General features: G+C 43.2%; 1 protein-coding gene across 5 annotated transcripts in view; it reads left to right on the top strand.

The window, feature by feature from the left end:
* Window positions 1-20,449, top strand: part of MFRP (membrane frizzled-related protein) — a 120,860-nt gene that overhangs the window by 1,762 nt on the left and 98,649 nt on the right. For 2 of the 5 annotated variants that reach the window (XM_077456807.1, XM_077456803.1), the window contains exons 2-4: window positions 4,763-4,929; window positions 8,864-8,966; window positions 13,019-13,132. In XM_077456807.1, coding sequence (XP_077312933.1) covers window positions 4,780-4,929; window positions 8,864-8,966; window positions 13,019-13,132 — 367 coding nt within the window. In that variant the 5' untranslated portion in view covers window positions 4,763-4,779. Of the gene's footprint in view, window positions 1-4,496; window positions 4,645-4,759; window positions 4,930-8,863; window positions 8,967-13,018; window positions 13,133-20,449 lie in introns of all 5 variants that reach the window. The other 3 variants (XM_077456805.1, XM_077456804.1, XM_077456806.1) reach the window with 3 other exon arrangements.

The following is a 20,449-nucleotide window of genomic DNA, read 5'->3' as shown; positions in this document are numbered from 1 at the left end:
AACGCGGCGACGTACAGCACGTATGACGGGACTAGAAAAAGGAAGTTTAAGACCCAGTAGCCAATAGCTTCCATCTCGTACTTGCTTTAGTACATGCCTCATTTTTGGTCCGTCGGAACAGCATACAGACGATCGGTTTTCCCGATAGGAATTGGTTCCGTCGGAAATATTTAAAACATGTTCTATTTCTAGGTCATTAAAAAAAGTCCAATGAGGCATACACACGATAGAAATATATGATGAAAAGCTCCAGTTGGACTTTTCTGTCGGACATTCCGCTTGTGTGTACGCGGCATAACAGGTTTTCTTCTAAGATTGCCCTGTATTTGGCTCCATCCATCTTTCCATCAACTCTGACCAGCTTCCCTGTCCCTGCTGAAGAAAAGAATCCCCACATAATGATGCTGCCACCACCATGTTTCACAGTGAGGATGGTGTGTTCAGGGTGATGTGCAGTGTTAGTTTTCCGCCACACATAGCGTTTTGCTTTTAGGCCAAAAAGTTCAGTTTTGGTCTCATCTGACCAGAGCACCTTCTTCCACGCTTGCTGTGCCCCCCACATAGCCATTCTAAGAGCTAATGATGTTTACAAATGGAGGGGGAAGACATCAAAAGTGGACCTTTTACTGCAAGCTTCTGGTTCTCTAATTCATTCGCTGTTCCCACAAACCTGGGAGGGCTGTGAGCACACTCTATGCGCCCCAAGCCCACCCTATTTTGAAGCCTATTAGAGCATTCGGCTCTAATCAGTGCTTCAAAAAAACACCCCGCCATTGATAGGGGGGTAGCAGCATGAATAGGGGAGGCGGCACCGCTTCATTTACTGGCAAAGAAGCTACAGAGACTAGAGGCATGGCCTACATCCATTTTTCATTGTAAAGATACTTTACAATGAACATTTTAAAGTACAGCTTTTGGATGCTCCATATCCAAATAATAACTTTATTTTTTGTATTTTTTCAGTTACTACTGAAAAGTCTGTTTGTGTTAATAAAGCATCTGAGACTTTGCATGATGTAAATACAGTATGTGTGGTAATATGCTAACTGCTAATCAGATGAGGAAATATTTTGTTTAAATAACAGTAGCGCACCTCAAGTTGCGCATTAGTATAGGAGAAGTCTGCTTTGCATTTACATATACAAAGTAAAATGTTTTTTTTTCAAAATGTAAGGCTTTTTTTCCAACAACAACAGGATACTAGTATTCCGGAAGGCCCACCATTGTCCCACACAATGGCACAAATTGCACTTTCTCCACATCCCTTTTCCCCATATTTTACATTGTTTGTCTTGTGTGTCACTTTATGTATTTTTTTGGGTTGTTTGGTATGTACATGTTGTTTCACGTTTGAGTATGGTGTAGGTTAGGCATATGCAATTAGTGGACCTCCAGCTGTTGCAGAACTACAAGTCCAATGAGGCCTAGCAAGATTCTGACAGCCACAAGCATGACACCCAGAGGCAGAGGCATGATGGGACTTGTAGTTTTGCAACAGCTGGAGGTCCGCTAATTGCATATCCCAGGTGTAGGTCCTCAGGCCTGCCCTGAATGTCTTGGGAGGGGGTCTCCCTATGAGGAAACCACACCTAGTACTTGGGGTGGTCTGGCTTTGGCCAGATTGACCATGTGAAAGTACCCCAGTGTCCATCTGGAGCCTAACACCCCAATAGATCAGGGCAAGGTCCTTTGATCTTGGATGACCCTATGTGCACTTTTTGTGTTCACTTTTTGGTGTGTATCTTTTTTTTGCAACGGATGGAGTTTTTGGAGTTTGTTCACACACCACGGGCTTTTTAAAAAAAAAAAAGAAAAACAGGATACTAGTAATTTATTCTTTCTAACAAACAGTTAATAATGTGTTTTTCTGTCAGCCAGTGGTCAGGTAACAAAAAAAAGGTGAATGACCGTGATTTGCAGTGTCCAGGACATCTGTAGAACACACAGGGTAAAAAGAACACTAATATTGATGTCCTAACTCCATCCCTATCATTTTACTCCTATACCTCGAATATCCTTGCTAACAATCTCTACCCCGCTTAAAGCTTCTGCATCCTCATGTATGAGCAGCAGAAACAAATGAGGCAAGTGACATTAGTGACAGCTAGCACAGCCAATTAGCTAGCAATAATAAATGTAGCAGCCTGCCAGCCAGTAGCTGCAAGGCAAGGAATGTTAATAAACAGTAGCTAATGTTGCGGAATGTACAGATTTGTACTGATGATAAGACGCAATAAATGCAATTTTTCGGAAATGATCTGTTTAACAATGCTACAGAGTCTGTGGATGATGATGAAGATTTAGAGAAATGTGTTGAACAATGCTTTCACCATTATTGCTGACATACTGTGATATGAGAATAACCATCATCATAAAATGTATATACAAGTGAAAGCACTCAGCAGTACTGAAATGTACATGGGCATTCAGGAAACACATGGATTCTAAAATGAAATTGGAGCACCCTGGATAGACAGATTAAACCACTTTAACATTAACAATAATAACGTGACTTGATCAGGGCATATCACTAAAATACGATATGTACTGAAAGACCTGATCTCACCAGCAGTCTCTGACTGCAAAGTCAGCAATAGTAGAGAATAAAGTCACGTACACGCGGTCGGATTTTCTGACGGGAAATGTTCCATGTGAGCTTGTTGTCGGAATATCTGACCGTGTGTATTCCCCTCCATTGAACATTTGCAGTCGGAAACTTCCACCCACAAATGTTTGAGCACAGGTTCTCAAACTTTCCACCAACAAAACTTCGGAAAAAAAGTCTGATCATGTGTACACACGTCCGTCGCACTGGCTATTGAACTTCCCTTTTCACGGCTCGCCGTACGTCTTGTACGTCACCGCGTTCCCATGTTCGGAATTTTGGGCCAACATTTCTTGTGACTGTGTGCATGCAAGTTTGAGCCAACATCCTTCGGGAAAAAATCCACGGTTTTGTTGGCAAAAAGTCCCATCGTGTGTACGCGGCATTAGACATTTCACTGATGTGAACACTGGGGGACAGAGTAAGAGAAGGACCAAAGAGGTGTCCTTCTACCATGGTTAAAAAGCTACATCCCCTAAACTCTGACATGTTTTGGGGGCCTGCTCCTTCTTCTGAGCGAAATCATATTGCCAAACTACCTCTCCTATTTCTGACTTTACAGCCACAGACTATTCAACAATTGGTGGCGAGACCTGGTGGTCCAGTGGATACTATGCTTTAATCATATGCCCTTATCAAGTCACTTTATTGTAAGTGCAATCTTATAATTTTCTATATTATTTTTTTAAAATCAAATAAAAAAAAGTTTACAGACAAGATGACATACATATGTGCACAGCACGACCAAGATGGCCTCCAAAGTCATACACACCTCCCAGTAGAACATCAAATACAGTGTATAGCATAAGCGTTAATATAGTCATAGTTCCACATTTTTGCATAAGTTATTATAATTGCATAATAAGTAATGACCAGCAGAGTGGATAATGATATCACACCATTACTACTAATACATACGCTAATAAATGATCCTATCTAGAGGACATAACTCACTCGATGAGTAACCTATCCATTACCGATTCTAATGGACTCAAGTCTGGAGTATACAGCCAGGAGCCCTTGAGACATTTTCAAATTTGTGAGGGTATCCGCTGTGGGTTTTCTATATTGTTAAAGTGGTTTAATCTGCACTATTCACACAATGGTTTTGGTTTGAATTGTTTGCATATATACATTATATTACTAAAATTATTGGGACACCTGCCTTTACACACACACAAATTTTAATTGCTTCCCAGTCTTCGGCCTTAACGTTCTATATTGAGTTGGCCCACCCTTTGCAGCTATAACAGCTTCAACTCTTCTGGGAAGGCTGTCCACAAGGTTTAGGAATGTGTCTATGGGAATGTTTGACCATTCTTCCAGAAGTGCATTTGTGAGGTCAGGCACAGATATGGACGAGAAGGCCTGGCTCTCAGTCTTCGCTCTAATTCATCCCAAATGTGTTCTGTCAGGTTGAGGTCGGGAGTCTGCACAAGCTAGTTACGTTTCTTCACCCCAAACTCACTCATCCATGTCTTTCTGGACCTTGCTTTGTGCACGGGTGTACAGTTATGTTGGAACAGGAAAGGGCCATCCCCAAACTGTACCCACAAAGTTGGGAGCATGAAATTGTCCAAAATGTCTTGGTATGCCGACGCCTTAAGAATTTCCTTCATTGGAATTAAGGGGCCAAGCCCAACCCCTGAAAAACAACCCCACACCATAATCCCCCCTCCACCAAATGATTTGGATCAGTGCACAAAGCAAGGTCCATAAAGACATGGATGAGCGAGTCTCCTCACAAAAAAATAAGGGTCCCTCAGTATTCAACCTGTTAAAAATACACCTTTCTCTTTCTTTATACCTGGCTCACATTGGTAATTGTAGTCCAATCATCTATAGACTGGCATAGTAAAGTTTCATTCCTAAACTATCTCCCATAATTTAGTGCTGTCAACCATTAAGTCTATTGCGTTCCTGCTGCTTGTCAACTCCTTCTGGTGATGGAGGAGAGGTAGTGTTAACCCATTCAACTTCAACTCCATTCAAGAACACACTGGAGCTCTCTGTCTTTGACCAAGCACCTGGCTACACATGTAAGATCATTTTCTCTTTTCTGTTATCTGCCAAATATCTAAGTATATTATCTTTAAAATAATTGCCTGTTTTCTTAGCATCAGCCTTGATTACATTTTTAAATATTTCTCCCAGCAGAATCCTTGCGCACTCCAATGACAATAACTCAACATATCAAAAGCTGTGTATCAATGCACCATTTAAACCCGAAACCAGGGGGACCTGGAGGTACTATACTGATACAACAAGAACAATCACTGAGCGAGAACACCTGTGTCTCTCAACATGTGCGCTCTGAGGATGAGGTAAATGATAAATGGATAGATCTGGTTACTGTGGGTAGGGTGCCATCATTCCTGTGTATAGACAAATGGGAAATACCCTCTGGGTGTGGGACTATACCGGCACTAAGGAAGTACAATAGGAGTATAAAAATGTTGTTTATTGGTATAGAGAGACCCCCCTGAGGAAGACACGTGACCCTGTGTTGAACACACGAAGGGGAGGGGCTAGGATGTTGAAGGCACTCAGGCTCTATAGCTATTTGAGGAGCTGTTTAAGATTTTGGATGTGCAGCTCTATGTCATGCTTTAAACCCATGTTCCTATTAGTGTGGTGCGCTGGAAGCACTTGCATTTTGTGAGTACCCTGTACATTTTAATAAATGCATGTTAAAGCGTGTTAAACAATTCAAGCACTATTGGAGTCTTTTTTTTCTACATATGTTCTGCTGTTGACATACTGAGGGGGAGATCTTGGGGGAAGTTTAGGAGCCAGCTGTGTTGGGTATCTCACTGAGTCCTGGGGTGGCTCACAGGCATTTTCTGACCCTGCTTAGTTGAGGGGTTGCACTTCCAGAGATGAGCCTATACCCATTGGGGGGGGAGCACGAGTGAGGTGATTTGTTGGTGGTCTGGAAGCTTTATATAGATAGGATTTCACAATTACATTTAGTTGTTCATCAATAAACATCCATTTGTGGATTTTTCACTGTTTTAATAAGGACTTTTTTCACTTTATTGTATGGACATTTAATTATGCACTTTATATGTTGTTTGAGTTAATGATTTTTGATATTTTATATTTCATGATTCAGCGCTGCACTCTTATATATTGAGCCTTAAATATGGACCCTAACTGTAACCTTAATTTAGGGTCCATAGTTAAAGCTGTTGGGCTGACGGTTGGACGCTAGGTTAATCAGCCTTCTATAGTTGTTCCCTCTCTGAATAATTGGGTTATCTCTACCCAGCAGAGACCCACAGGACTACCATCAATCCACATTTTTATCTTAAACAACTTGGCTCTTTATTGCATCTCAGACTGTTCCTTAGATTGTCGTCTTTCCTGATCTCCTCTATATTATCATCATTTTCAAGATTTACTGTCTCCGTCTTACTGGTCACCATATAAGGGAGCTTTTGTATGGTGATATCCAAATGGGCTGGCTGGTCTGGCAGTGGACGTCTGTGGTGGTGCGGGTGATAGTGCATTCTCCTGCCTCTGTCGTTGCAAATTTTTAGCATAGTGGCATATTTATAGTGATCTCCATTACCTGAGAATTATCTGTATTGTTGTTCGGGACACCTCTGAAGAAGGAATTCCGAAATGCCTCAGTTTTCACTGGACTATTTCAACATTTATGTAATGTTGTATGCCCTATTTTTATGACCCACGTACAATACTTCTAGTTTTTAATCTTTAGTACCAATCAATTACATTTGTATACTCCTATTGTACTTCCTTAGTGCCGGTTTAGTCCCACCCCAGAGGGTACTTCCCATTTAGGTAAATGATAAGTTGCTGGAATGGTAGCTTAGTGTTAGAAGAACTATTTACTTATTAACCTAATAACAGATCTACTCTTCAAATCCTACAAATGTAGTTTGAAAGCCACCAGTTTGGTCATTTTCATGAAACACTGTACTGATATGTATATATGTACATTTTTTCTACTGTTCCCTAGCAAGAATTTTTGCTATAAATCCCAAGATATAAAATTGTGTTAGAAATATTGCAGTTATAGTGACATAAACTAGTATATTTATAAAAAAAAAATTTGCTTTGCAACTGTCTAAACATTTGTGGAAGCTGCACTGTGTGCAGTCTATGGAGATTCCTGTGCAAACAGCGGAATGAATAGGTATTCAGATGAGCAATTCCCAGTGATAAGTAAATGTAAACAAACAGCAGGCATAAAAAAAAACCCTGTGGGGTCCCCCAAATATTATACCATGCCATTTAGATCTGAAATGAATTTTAATGGGAACCCCACAAAAATGGTGTGGGGGCCCCCCAAATTCCATACCAGACACTGCCAGTCACATTCTCTCAAAATGAAAGCGGGAGTCCGCCGGGAGTTTTTTTTTTTTTTTTTTTTTTTAAAGCCAGCAGCTACAAATACTGCAGCTGCTGACTTTTAAAATAGTGACACTTACCCGCCCAGTGCGCCTGCGATGTCGGCACCCGAAGCTGATCTCTCGATCGTTTCTCGGGTGCTGCCACCGCCATCTTGGGTATGGGAATCAGGAAGTGGAGCCTTTCGGCTTCATTTCCCGGTTCCCTACTGCACATGCGTGAGTCGCGCTGCGCAATAAGGATGATCCCCGCTGTCTCTGGGATCCGTGTGTTTCCCAGCAGGCAGCAGGGGACTTTCGGAAAGGGGCGTAGATTCTGCGGAAAGGGGCGTACCTTCTGCAGAATCTACGCCGGAAGTGGGTGCAGATGCCTGTACTGTACAGGTACCTGCACCCCTCTCCCCCCTGAAAGGTGCCAATTGTGGCGCCGGAGGGGGGGAGGATTCCAATGAGCGGAAGGTCCACTTTAGGGTGGACCTCCGCTTTAAGGGGAAAGGGGAGAGCAGCAGAGCAGAGCACCTTATTCTCATGTTGATGAGGACAAGGTCCTCCTCCCCACAACCCTGGCCCTGTGGTTGTATTGTCTGGACTCCAACTGAATATTATCTCCTGGTCTCCGCCGATGCATTATAAGCAATAGGGTGGAGTCATTGGCCATATATGGACTTGAAAATGACCATGGACATGACTGGGCCACAGTTGTGAAGAAGAGGCCCTTGTCCTCATCAACGTGGGTACACCCCCCCATGTTGAGGGCTTGTTGCCTGGTATGATTCAGGGAGGGTTAATTTACCCCTCCTTTCCTGCAGGCTCAGCTAAGGGTCTGTTATGTATTTTGGTTGGGATATCATTACATTTTTTTAAACCCATCCCTAAATGTTTCATGTACATTCTGCCGGATTAATCTCATCACCCCATACAGGATAATTTCAACATGACAAAACCCAGAACCTGACATCCCCACCTCTGAATACCTGGACCATGTACCAACTTAGGCACTTACTAAGAGCCCCATAGCAGACAAAGACTCACTCACTAGACCTACAACTTCATTTGAGGTTTCTACAGAAGTACACTCCTGGCAACCCAGCTACTTATATAAACGTTTAATCAACCCCACAAGGGGCTTCATACATATATGATATAATATTACTTTGGCAATGTATTACTCAAACAAAATCAGTGAATGCAGTGTGTCCTCACTGGGTATATGGATAACTTGAAGGGTGTATTCACACCAGTGGCCAATGGTGTGCTCTGCAAGGGAAATGGTGCCAATGTGTTGTAATGATGCATCTAGCTGTTTACTTTTTTCAACTTTATTGAAATATCACAAAATGTCAAATCATTCATCTTCATGCATCACAGAATTGCTAAAATAAAGTAGAGCTTGTTCACTTTTTTTCAGAGTACACCAATGCAGAGCAGTGGAGTGAATTAAGCTTGCAGGACTCAAGAAAAATTGCCTTGTCTATGTGTTGGAACTGCATTAGGCAAGGCTGCCCAACGCAGCTCAATGTACATTGTGTAAATGAGCCCAAACAAGTATTCGCATGACCTGGAAAGTCTTACCGGTATCTTGGAGGACTAGGGTCCTAGGTTCTAATTTCACCAAGAACACTGTTGACGTGTATATGTTCTTTCCATGCTTACTTGGATTTTTTCATATGCTCTTTTTTTCTTCCCATAGCCCAAAAAATAGGATCTTCCTAAACTGAACCTAATTTATGTGTCTGTGTGACAGTTGTAGAAGTGTTTTATCCTATATTATAAGGGTTAGGGACTGGAATGATTGGGCCATGTATTCTGGAAAAATTGTATAATTTGTTGGCTTCATAGAGATAAATAAACACAAAATAAAGTGATCTTCTCTCTCGGACAGGTGATGTTCTGTAATCCTGAATTTGACAATGGAACAGAGTTTATCTCATCAGGAACCTTCACAGACATAGATTTTGTGACACGATCCTTGCAAGTCAGTACTGGTAAGAACAAAAAAATTATTTGACGGAAAAGTAAATAGCCTTACATGTGTATATCAAAATGCATTTTTTTCTTTGCCTAGCATAGTACTAAACTGGTTAAGGTGTTCTAGAGGAGCGCTTATGAGTTCACTATGAAACAGGGTGACAGCACTACCTTCCCTGCCCCCCATCTAGCAAGGAGGATGGGGACCAATGCAGGGCAAAAAGTTCACATCAATTCCTCCATCCCCCAAAGCACATAGGCTTCAATCAGATATGTGTGAGAGCATTTGCATGTGCACATCATGGGTACGTAAGAAGCGCAGGAAAAGAAGTCCCTGACCCTTTTTAGATATTGCACCACACTGAATGGCATGGTGAACCATGTGGTTTGGTGCACAGCTGCTGAGACGTGGGGGTGCCAATCGTGCCATTAAGAATTAATAGCACCCAACACATGGGCTAAAGTGCAGGGCATTTCTCTCTGGTTCGGGAACTTGAGCAATTTCATATGCATTCTCACTTGCAGAGCTGTGAATCTACAAACAAAAGATTTCCCAGGACACTTACCGACCAGCCTGCAAAACAACCAAATGTGTGCAAATAAAACCCTCTGTTTGTAATGTCAACTGTTGGATGGGGCCAATTCAGTTGTTTTGCAGGCTGGGTGGTAAGTGTACTGAGAAATCTTTTGTTTATCTGTGATGTGCATTGCTCCTCCATATGAACGTTGATGCAAAGGACAGTTATAGATTGGGGTGGTTGGCACTTTATTGTACAGTTATAACTGTGAATCTAGCCTTACCCAACATCCATCTGCTTGAAATGAAGAAAATATCAAGTGACTTGATAGTCCTGGTAGCTAAACGGTCCTGCATTGCCAAAGCACAGTTTTACTTTAAAGTGATATTAAAGGCTTTATTTTTTTTAAATAACAAACATGTCATGCGTACCTACTCTGTGTCGAGGTTTTGCACACAGCAGCCCTAATACTCCTCTTCTTGGATCCCTCGCTGAAACTCCCTTCTGCCCAGTGCCCCCAGAGCAAGCAGCTTGCAATGGGGGCACTCTGGCAGGCTCGCTCCCGGTCAGGGGCGTGCAGTGAGGTCAGTGGCTGGTGAGGCACTGGCTAGTATCAGAGACAGATACACACAAGTTACATACGCCGTGATCGTTAGAGCGAGAGCAATAATTCTATCACTAGATTTCCTCTAACTCTAAACATGTAACCTGTAAAAAACAAAAAACTTAAAGCGTCGCCTATGGAGATTTTTCAATATTGAAGTTTGGCGGCAACCCACGAGTGTGAGCAATTGTAAAGTGCAACATGTTAGATATCTATTTACTTAGCGTAACATCATCTTTCACATTGTACAAAAAAAATCGGGCTATCTTTAGTTGTTTTTTTTCCCCAAAAAATCGTGTTTGAAAAATCGCTGCGCAAATACCATTTAACATAAAAAGTTGCAACGGCCACCATTTTATTCCCTAGGGTGTCTGCTAAAACAATATATATATAAAATGTTTGGGGGTTCTCAGTCATTTTCTAGAAAAAAAAAATGATTATTACATGTAGGAGAGAAGTGTCATAATTGGCCTGGGTGGCAAGGGGTTAATTACCATAAATGATATACAAATAATAATTATATATTGTTTTTAGGGTAATTTACTATATTTTCAAAAACTGTACTCAAGCAGGTGGCTTAATGGACAAATTACTGAAGTTTGAAGTTATACCTTCAAACCAGTAATTTCATAGTAAATAGATAAATAATAAAATTATTGTGTTATAGCATAATAATATATGATTTGGCTTGATTATAACAGTACCTTTTCAACAGCAGCAAATTCTCATTGTGGGAAAATCTTATACCCTTAAACCCATGTATTTCCTTGTAGTTAAAGGGGTTGTAAAGGTTAATTTTTTATTTTCTAAATAGGTTCCTATAAACTAGTGCATTGTTGGTTCTCTTACCTTTTCCTTCGATTTCCCTTATAAATGTTTTTTTTCTTTGTTTTCTTTGTCTGAATTTCTCACTTCCTGTTCCTCCTCAGTAAGCTGTTCAGTAAGCTGTTCTGGCTGACTAACCACCAGCTCGGATGATGGTGAGAAGTTTACTGAGGAGAAACAGGAAGTGAGATATTCAGACAAAGAAAAAAAACATTCAGAAGGGAAATCGAAGGAAAAGGTAAGTGAACCAACAATGCACTAGCTTAGAGGAACCTATGTAGAAAATAAAAAACAAACCTTTACAACCCCTTTAAGAGGGCTGGGCTGGAAGGGGGGAGCATTTGTCTTTTAGGCTGGGTTCACACTGCTGCGGGGGGAGATCCGGATGTGATTCGCACCGCAAATCACATCCGATCTCCGTAGCGATGCGAGTTCAGCCATACAGATAGTATGGCTGAATTCGCATCGGTCCCGCAGCAAACTCGCACGGGACCCTTTTTTTGGTCCGCAACAGAATCGGATCGCATGGGGGTTCACACCATGCGATCCGATTCCTGTGCGAGTCGGCAGATCGCACTGCGATATGCAGACGGATCTGGGGGTGTCATTAACATATCATTGACACTCCCAGCCGTCCGCATAGGGCAGTGTGAACTGCCGGCGGGAGTAATGCGATGCGGGAAAACGCTGCGGATTCGCGGCGTTCCCGCATCGCAGCGGTGTGAACCCGGCCTAAGACACATGCTCCTTCTTTGACACTGCAGTGAGAGGCTTTTTATTTGAAATCTGGGGATAATGGTACTTTACCATTGGTCCAAGACTTCAAGCTGTCCATTGAGCTCAGTGCCTCTGACCAGGGATGAATTAACATAGCAGCTATTGGAGCAGCATATCCACGCCCCTTATCTTAAGATAGGCCCAATTGCCCCCCAAAAAATCACAAAAAAACAACCGAGTTTCAAGGGGTCGTAGAAACCCCAAATTTGGGGGTTAGGTAGCCGAAGACCTACCCCACCACTGGTCAGAGCGGCGCCTAGGACCTATGGTTCTGGAGATACAGGGCTCCTTATGCAGCCTATCAGAAGCTACATACAGAGCAGCCAGTTTAAATACAAGCTGTCACACTCTGTTTGCAGCTGACTGAGAGGATGAGCTCATAGTGCCTCTCCTCACTTCTTGTCAGAGGCACTGAGCTCAATGGTCAGCTTGGAGTCTTGGACCAATGGTAAAGTACCGTTGATCCCAGATGTCCAATAAAAATGCAATAGAAAAAAGTCCAATAGAAGGGGGCATGTGTCTAAGCCCTTGTACACACGGTCGGACATTCCGACAACCAAATCCGTCAGATTTTGTCCGACACTGTTGAATACACACAGTCGGACAAAGTTGTCAGAAATTCCGATCGTACTTAACGTGATGACGTTATTTCGTTAGGACGAGACTACGTTCAGGCTAGTAGCCAATAGCTTTGGTCTAGGAATTTGATCTGAGCATGCGTGGCACTTTGTCCGATCAGAATTCGCTACACACAATCGGACAAAGTCCGATCGGATCATGTTGTCGGAAAATGTTATAGCCCAGCTGGAAAACTTGGTCCGTTGGATACTCAGACGGAAACAGCCCGATGGAGCCCACACACTGTTGGATTATCCGACAACACGGTCCTATCGGACATTGTCCATCGGAATGTCCGACCATGTGTACAAGGGCTAATAGACACATGCTCCCTTCCTGCCCTTATACCCATAAACCTGGGTTTATGGGTATAAGGTTTACCCAAAATCCCATGTTTTTCTCACACAGTTAGGGAGAATGAGAATCTGCTGCTGCTGCTGAAAAGGTACAAGCTAAATCATATATTGTTATGCTATAACATAATAATGTATCTATTTACTGTGAAAGCTATACCACTCTTGCTGTAGACATTTCAACTTGCTATTAGAACTACTTGGAATATTCTATCTAATGACCCCACTTTTTGGTGGGTAATTTATGTTAACTTGAGTTTTCGGCAGGGGAATGTGAAGTCTGCAATGGTCTTTGGTCAGATCTATGTTTTTCTCAAAATCTTCATTTAGAAGCATGATCTCAGTGTAATAATAATTATTTGCGTTGTCTTTAGTTTCTCTACAGAGTAGAAGGCCTCATCATAATCGTCTTACTGTACTCATCTTCGTAGCAGTTGTCCTGGTGGTGGTGTTGATTTTCAGTCTGACGCTTGGAATCGTGATGTCTAGTGAGTAACTGCATTTGGAAATATTATTACTAACTATTCACTTTTTACCATTTAACTGAAACGATTGATTAGAGATGCCTGCAAGAGTAAAAAGGACAGGGCGATAAGTGGCTTTTGCAGTTCTCCAGCAACCAAGACGGGGTCATGGAAAGGACCACATAAAAAAATAAAGGCAAAAGGGGCAGCTTCCCTGATCCCACCAGTTTAGGAGCCATCGGTACACTATGGCCTGGGTGCCAAGCCAGTAAATCTGCAGGTGTACATGGCTTCAAGTAACAGGTTTAACACCAATATGGTACAGAATTGCCATAAGAAACCACATCTGCTGGTAATTTTTTTTAACCCATGTATACACTTCAACTAATAATGATAATACAGTAAAACCTTGGCTTGCTGGCATGATTCGTTCAGGAAACATGCTTGTAATCCAAAGCACTCTTACATCAAAGCGAATTTCCCCATAAGAAATATTGGAATCTCAGATGATTCATTCCACAATCATTTATTCATAAGTCCTTCAGTTTATAGTCCATATAAAAAGATTATAACAATGTGATAGAGGCACAGAGGAGCTCAGCTATGAGGAAAGATTAGAGGAACTGAATTTATTCACTCTTGAGAAGAGGAGATTAAGGGGGGATATGATCACCATGTTTAAATATATAAGGGGTCCATATAGTGAACTTGGTGTTGAGTTAGTCACTTTACGGTCAACACTGAGGACAAGGGGGCACTCTTTACATCTAGAGGACGAAAAGGTTTTTTCACAGTACTGCCGTGTACACACGACCGGACTTTTCGAGGGACTAGGTCTGACGATCTTTCCGATGGACTTACCGTGGAGTTCCGACAGACTTTCCAAATGAACGGACTTGGCCACACACAATCACACCAAAGTCCGACGGATTCGAACGTGATGACGTACGACCGGACGAGAATAAGGAAGTTCATAGCCAGTAGCCAATAGCTGCCCTAGCGTCGGTTTTTGTCCGTCGGACTAGCATACACACGAACGGATTTCTCGGTCCGGCGGAGTTCTGGTGGAAAATTTTAAAACATGTTCTATTTCTAAAGTCTGCTGGATTTTTGGCAAGCAAAGGTCCGATGGAGCCCACACAAGATCGAATTGTCCGACAGACTCGTTCCGTTGGACCTTTGCTGTTAAAAAAGTCCGGTCGTGTGTATGCGGCATAAGAGCTGTGAAAATGACTCCCTCCAGAGATGGTTCTGGCCAGCTCCGTAGATTGCTTTAAGAAAAGCCTGTATTCTTTCCTAAATGTACATAATAATACTGGGCACTAACATTTATAGGTAAAGTTGATCCAGGGAAAATCCGATTGCCTCTTAGGGGATCAGGAAGGAATATTTTCCCCTGCTGTAGCAAATTGGATCATGCTTTTCTGTTTTTTTTTCACCTTCCCCTGGATCAACTGTGGGTATAACATTGGGTATATGGGATTGTATGATATTTTTTATTTTATTTATTAATTTTTTATGGTTGAACTGGATGGACTTGTGTCTTTTTTCAACCTGACTAACTATGTAACTATGTGATAGATTGTGTAACCATAAAATGTCCATCCACAAATGGCAGCCTCCACAAGAGGATTAGAAGAAAAATCCAGCAGGAACTACAGAGTATAAAAGAAAAGAAGAGAGGTGCCTCTAAGTGTGACAATATGGTTACATTTAATGAAGGTACAACATTTAGCAACTCACAAGGTTGATAATTAAAAGAGACACATCAAAGTATGCAGACATTTGGGGTAAATATGTCCATATAGACCATCCTCCACACCACCGCTGTTAGTCTGCAATCATGACCAGGAAGACCACCCTGCAGTAGAGAGATCTGAAAATGAGGCTTGAAGTGTTCATGGAGCGCAGTGTGGAAGGGATGACATTGAAGGCGGTGCAGAGGATGGTCTATGTGGACAGCTTTACCCTGGATGCCTGCATACTTAGATGTGCCTGTTTTAGTCATTAACCTTGTGAGTTGCTAAATGTTGTACCTTCATTAAATTTAACCATATTGCTACACTTAGAGACGCCTCTCGTCTCTTTTATACTCAGTTGTGACATGACATTGTTTGTATATCAAGTCAAAATTTATTTTGAAATGTTGCTTGTCTTGCAAAATGCTCTCAAACCAAGTTACTCTCAATCCAAGGTTTTACTGTAATAATAAACGTTATTTTTATATACCGCATTTATCGGCGTATAACACGTGCCAGTGTATAACATGCACCCCTTATTTAGGAGGGAATTTTAAGGAAAAAGCTTTTAGGAGGGAAGTTTAAGGAAAAAAACTTACATTTAAATGCCCATCGTTGCAGCCTTATCAGTGTTCATCTGCAGCCTTGTCAGTGTCATTTGCAGCCTTGTCAGTGTTATATGCAGCCTTGTCATGCAGCCTTGTCAGTGACATTTTTGGCTTTGACGTTTAAAAATGGCGCCGCCGAGATACAGACCTGGTTGTCCTGTGTATCTTGGCGGCGCTCGGTAGCTCTCGGACGTTCTCGGTGGCTTTCGGCCACTTTTGGCCGCACTCGGCCACCGAGAACAGCCGAAAGCCGCCGAGAACGGCCGAAAGCCACCCACAATCAGCGGGTGATTGGCTTATAACAAGCACCCACGATTTTCCCCTGATTTTTATACACTGATAAATACGGTAGGTCTTTAAAGGTATCTTCTCCAAGAAATTTACAAAAGAAATGAAAACATGTGATACACAAAGGAACAAAAAAGGGACAGTTAGATGAAGGCTTGTCTAAAGAAGAACGTTTTCAGTTTTGATTTGAAAGAGTTTAACCAATAGCCCCCACTGCAAAAATACTGTGACAGAGCGGCCACTCTGAGCCATATCGCATACATATGCATGATCACACCGGCATCCCCATCTGTGCTCAAGTCATTAAGGAGGTTCCAGCCAATGATTTATGGCTGGGATCTGCTGATTGGCTTATTGAATCATAGTACAGAGCCCTGTGTTTACTAAAAACACAGGGCTTTTTACACGGAGCAGTCATGTGGCTGTTTTTTTTTTTTTTCTCCCTTCAAAGCAGGGAGAATGAACAACCACATTGATTAGGAAAAGCATCACACATTACACATAGTTGGGTACACAGTTAAACCCTTAATTGCCCCTAGATGTTTTTTTTTTCATTTGTTTTTTTAAGAATTTGTTTATTGAATTTTCAATATAAAATAAACACTTTTCAAAAGGGTACATCAGGAATACAACGAGTGTTATAAAACCTCTGGCCCAACATGGTGAACTTAATAACTTATCAGAATCAGAACCCCCAATTCCCAAACGGGGGGGTTGTCATATAGTGGGTTCTCAATATTGCTTTTTAGGGACCGCGTAGGTACATGAACCTGATAGGAACAAATATAGTGTTATAAACATAAGTCTGCTACCCACTACTGTTGGGATAGCGGAGTGTTTCTCCAAAAGGAATCAGCAATGATTGCCAGATCTTGAATAACTTTTTAGGGCATGCTCTGCCATGGTAAATGAGCTTGAAGATGGGCAATACTTTATTCACCATGCAGCAAAAGGTTTGTATATCCGGAGCGATAGCATAGGCATAGAATACCAATATACTTACAAGGGTACGAGCATAATTCCTGTGGATAAAGTCATTTAACACACCAGGTAAAGCAACTTCAGGAGTATGAGGTACAGGTAAGTAAGAAGGCCAGTGTGGTGGCCTGAATTTATGGGAGGAGCCCGGAGGGTATTTAACCCGCCCGCTCGCCTGTGGTCTTTGTCGGTTTCCGGTGCGCGGCACTACGTCACTAGGCCGACGGCTCGTGTTTCGTTTCCATCCGGACAAAACGTCTCTCTCGTGGTTTTCTTTCCCGTTCGTTTTGTACAACGTCGCCGGCTCTGTACAACGTCGCCAGCTCGACTGCCGCAGGTAAGGGTCTCGATTGACCTTCCTGTACTATTTTTAGTGTCGTTAAAACCTGAAATATCGAATCGTTCGTTATGATACCGGTTGTTATCACTCAATACGCTCCTATTTCGCAGCGCCCTTCATTTCACGGGCGTCATTTCGGTAGATATTGCTGGTAGGAAAAACTGCACTGTTTTAGTACTTGTTATATAGTCTCGTTACTGTGTTCCACAGTCAAAATCATTGCCAGTCGTGTCTCACGGCACAACGACTCCTACCTCTGCCATAGCTGGCTCACGTAGGTCATTTCATCATTTCACTCATTTCTGTTACGCACGGCGCTCCGGTTCGAATCCAGTCGCATCCGCTAAATGCGCCGATTCATTCCGGTGTGCCCCTAACTGCTTGGCCGCATTTCAGTACATGCTCCAGAGCTCGTTCGTGGCTAATCGATCGGGTCTCTGTCATGGGAATTCATTTCACTGTCACCTAGTACGTTCAAATCGAAACCAGTCGCAGTTCTCGAACGCACAGGTTCGATCAACGTGTCCCAGTTACGTTGGCCTCATTTCGGTACATGCTCCAGAGCTCGCTCGTGGCTAATCGATCGGGTCTCTGTCATGGGAATCATTTCACTGTCACCTAGTACGTTTGAGTCGAAACCAGTCACATTTTTTCAAGAAAACGCACAGGTTCGATCGACGTGTCCCAGTTACGTTGGCCTCATTTCGGTACATGCTCCAGAGCTCGCTCGTGGCTAATCGTTCGGGTCTCTGTCATGGGAATCATTTCACTGTCACCTAGTACGTTCGAGTCGAAACCAGTCACATTTCTCAAGAAAACGCACAGGTTCGATCGACGTGTCCCAGTTACGTTGGCCTCATTTCAGTACATGCTCCAGAGCCCGCTCGTTGCTAAGCGATCGGGTCTCTGTCATGGGATCATTTCACTGTCACGTATCACGTTCCGATACGAATCCAGTCGCGTCTACGACGCACCAATTCGTGCCGGCGTGCCCCAGGTATTTCGGCCTCATTTCAGTACATGCTCCGGAGCCCCGTTCGTTGTCAGTCGCAATCGCGGCACGACCGATTCGGGCCTCTGTCATGGCAAACTTTTGTCACTCATTTCACTGTCACTTACCGCGCTCCGATTCGAATCTAGTCGCATCCGTGATGCACCGATTCGTTTCGGTGTGCCCCAGTTGGTTACGGCCTCATTTCAGTACATGCTCCAGAGTCAGGATTCATTATTGGTTGCAGGTTTCGGTTCTCTGATTCATGACTCTGTCATGGGAAATCAATTTCACTGTCACGTAGGACGTCCGATACGAATCCAGTCGCATCTACGATGCACCGATTCGTCCCGGCGCGCCCAGGTATTTCAGCCACATTCCAGTACTTGCTTTAGAGCATGCACGATTAACGGATAGTCGCAACAGCGGCACGACCGACTAGTGCCTCTGTCATGGCAATCAAATAAATTTCTCCACCGCGTACCGCGCTCCGTTTCGAATCCAGTTGCATACATGCACCGATTCGTTACGGTGTGCCCCAGTGCTTTAGCCTCATTTCAGTGCATGCTCCAGAGTCCGGTTCGTCATCAGTCACAGTCACGGCATGACCGGCTTATGCCTCTGTCATAACAGGTTTTCATTAAATGGACTTATGGCAATCGTTGCAAGCACGCATTCAAGCATAGACTTCTTGCAATCTTTGCATACACGCGTCCAAGCATGGACGCACACAAGCGTACACTTCTTGCAATCATCGCAAACACGCATCCTAGCATGGACCTCTTGCAATCGTTGCTAGTACGCAGTCAAGCATGGACGTCTTGCAGTTGGTGCGAGCACGCATACAGGCCTGGACTTCTTGCAATCGTTGCAAGCTCGCATTCAAGTGTAGACTTCTTGCAACCGTTGTGAGCACGCATTCAGGCATGGACGTCGTACAGTCGTTGCAAGTTCGCATACAAGCGTAGATTTTTGCAATCGTTGCAAGCACGAATCCAAGCATAGACTTCTTGCAAATCATTGCAAGCACGCATCAAGCATAATCTTCGTGCAATCGTTGCAAGCTCGCATTCAAACATGGAAGTCTGGCAGTCATAGCAAGCACGCATACAATAATAGACTTCTTGCAATCATTGCAAACACGCATCCATGCGTAGACTTCTTGCAGTCATTACAAGCATGCATCCAAGCGTAGATTTCTTGCAATCGTTGCAGGCACGCATCCAAACATAGACTTCTTGCAATCATTGCAAGCACACATTCAGGCTTAGACCTCTGGCAAATCATTGCTAGCACGCATTCGAGCATAAGACCTCTTGCAATCATTGCGAGCAGATGTCCAGGCACAAACTTGTTGCAATCATTGCTAGCAGGCAGTTCCGGCTGGCTCAATAGATTGCTTTGGGAAAACCTGGATACTTTCCTAAATGTACATTGTAACGGGGTGCTTATTTTATAGGTATAGTTGATCCAGGGAAAATCCGATTGCCTCTCGGGGGATCAGGAAGGAATTTTTTCCCTGCTGTAGCAAATTGGGCCATGCTCTGCTGGGGTTTTTTGCCTTCCTCTGGATCAGCTGTGGGTGTAGAATTGGGTGTCGGGTTGGGCGATATTTATTTGTTTGATTTGTGGTTAGGACTGGATGGACTTCCGTCTTTTCCGACCTGGCTACCCATGTATCTTACCATAACTTCTTGCATTCGTTGCAGGCACGCGTCCTGGCATAACTCCTTGAAATCATTGCAGGCACGCATCCTGGCATAACTTCTAGCAATCATTGCACACACGCATCCTAGCATAACATCTTGCAATCATGGCTAGCACGCATCCTGGTGTAACTCCTTGCAATCGTTGCAGGCACGCATCCTAGCACAACATCTTGCAATCGTTGCAAGCACGCATCTCGGCATAACATCTTGCAATCGTTGCAAGCACGCATCTTGGCATAACATCTTGCAATCGTTGCAAGCACGCATCTTGGCATAACATCTTACAATCGTGGCAAGCATGCACCCAATCACATGTTCAAGCACAACTCCTGCAGTCTTCGCAAAGCACATGCGATAATACGAATTTCTCACAGTCACTATGAACACATTTCCAGTGACAAACTCCCACGCAATTGTCGCAAGCACACGTTTAAATAGGATAGTTGAGTTCAACCTCCATCCAGCACCTGGATCGTGTCGACACACGCAACTGGCTTCTTCCTGTAACACGCTCAGGCTTTACCTAGCCAGCGTTCAGCATTTCTCATCCTTACAGGGCCCGGAGAGCCACCTGTCTTTATGGCTCATACAGCAAGATCCCCACTTCGAGGCATCGGCCCATAGCCAACGGAAACGCTCGCCCATCACAACTGCCATCTTTAGGGACATGAAATCCTCGCATATTTCC

This window comes from Lithobates pipiens, unplaced genomic scaffold, assembly GCF_037356315.1.
Source record: "Lithobates pipiens isolate NorthernLeopardFrog02 unplaced genomic scaffold, aLitPip1_a1.2 Scaffold_27, whole genome shotgun sequence".
Lineage (NCBI taxonomy): Eukaryota > Metazoa > Chordata > Amphibia > Anura > Ranidae > Lithobates > Lithobates pipiens.
Note: the sequence above shows the minus strand (reverse complement) of the source record. Positions and strands in the feature narration are given on the sequence as shown.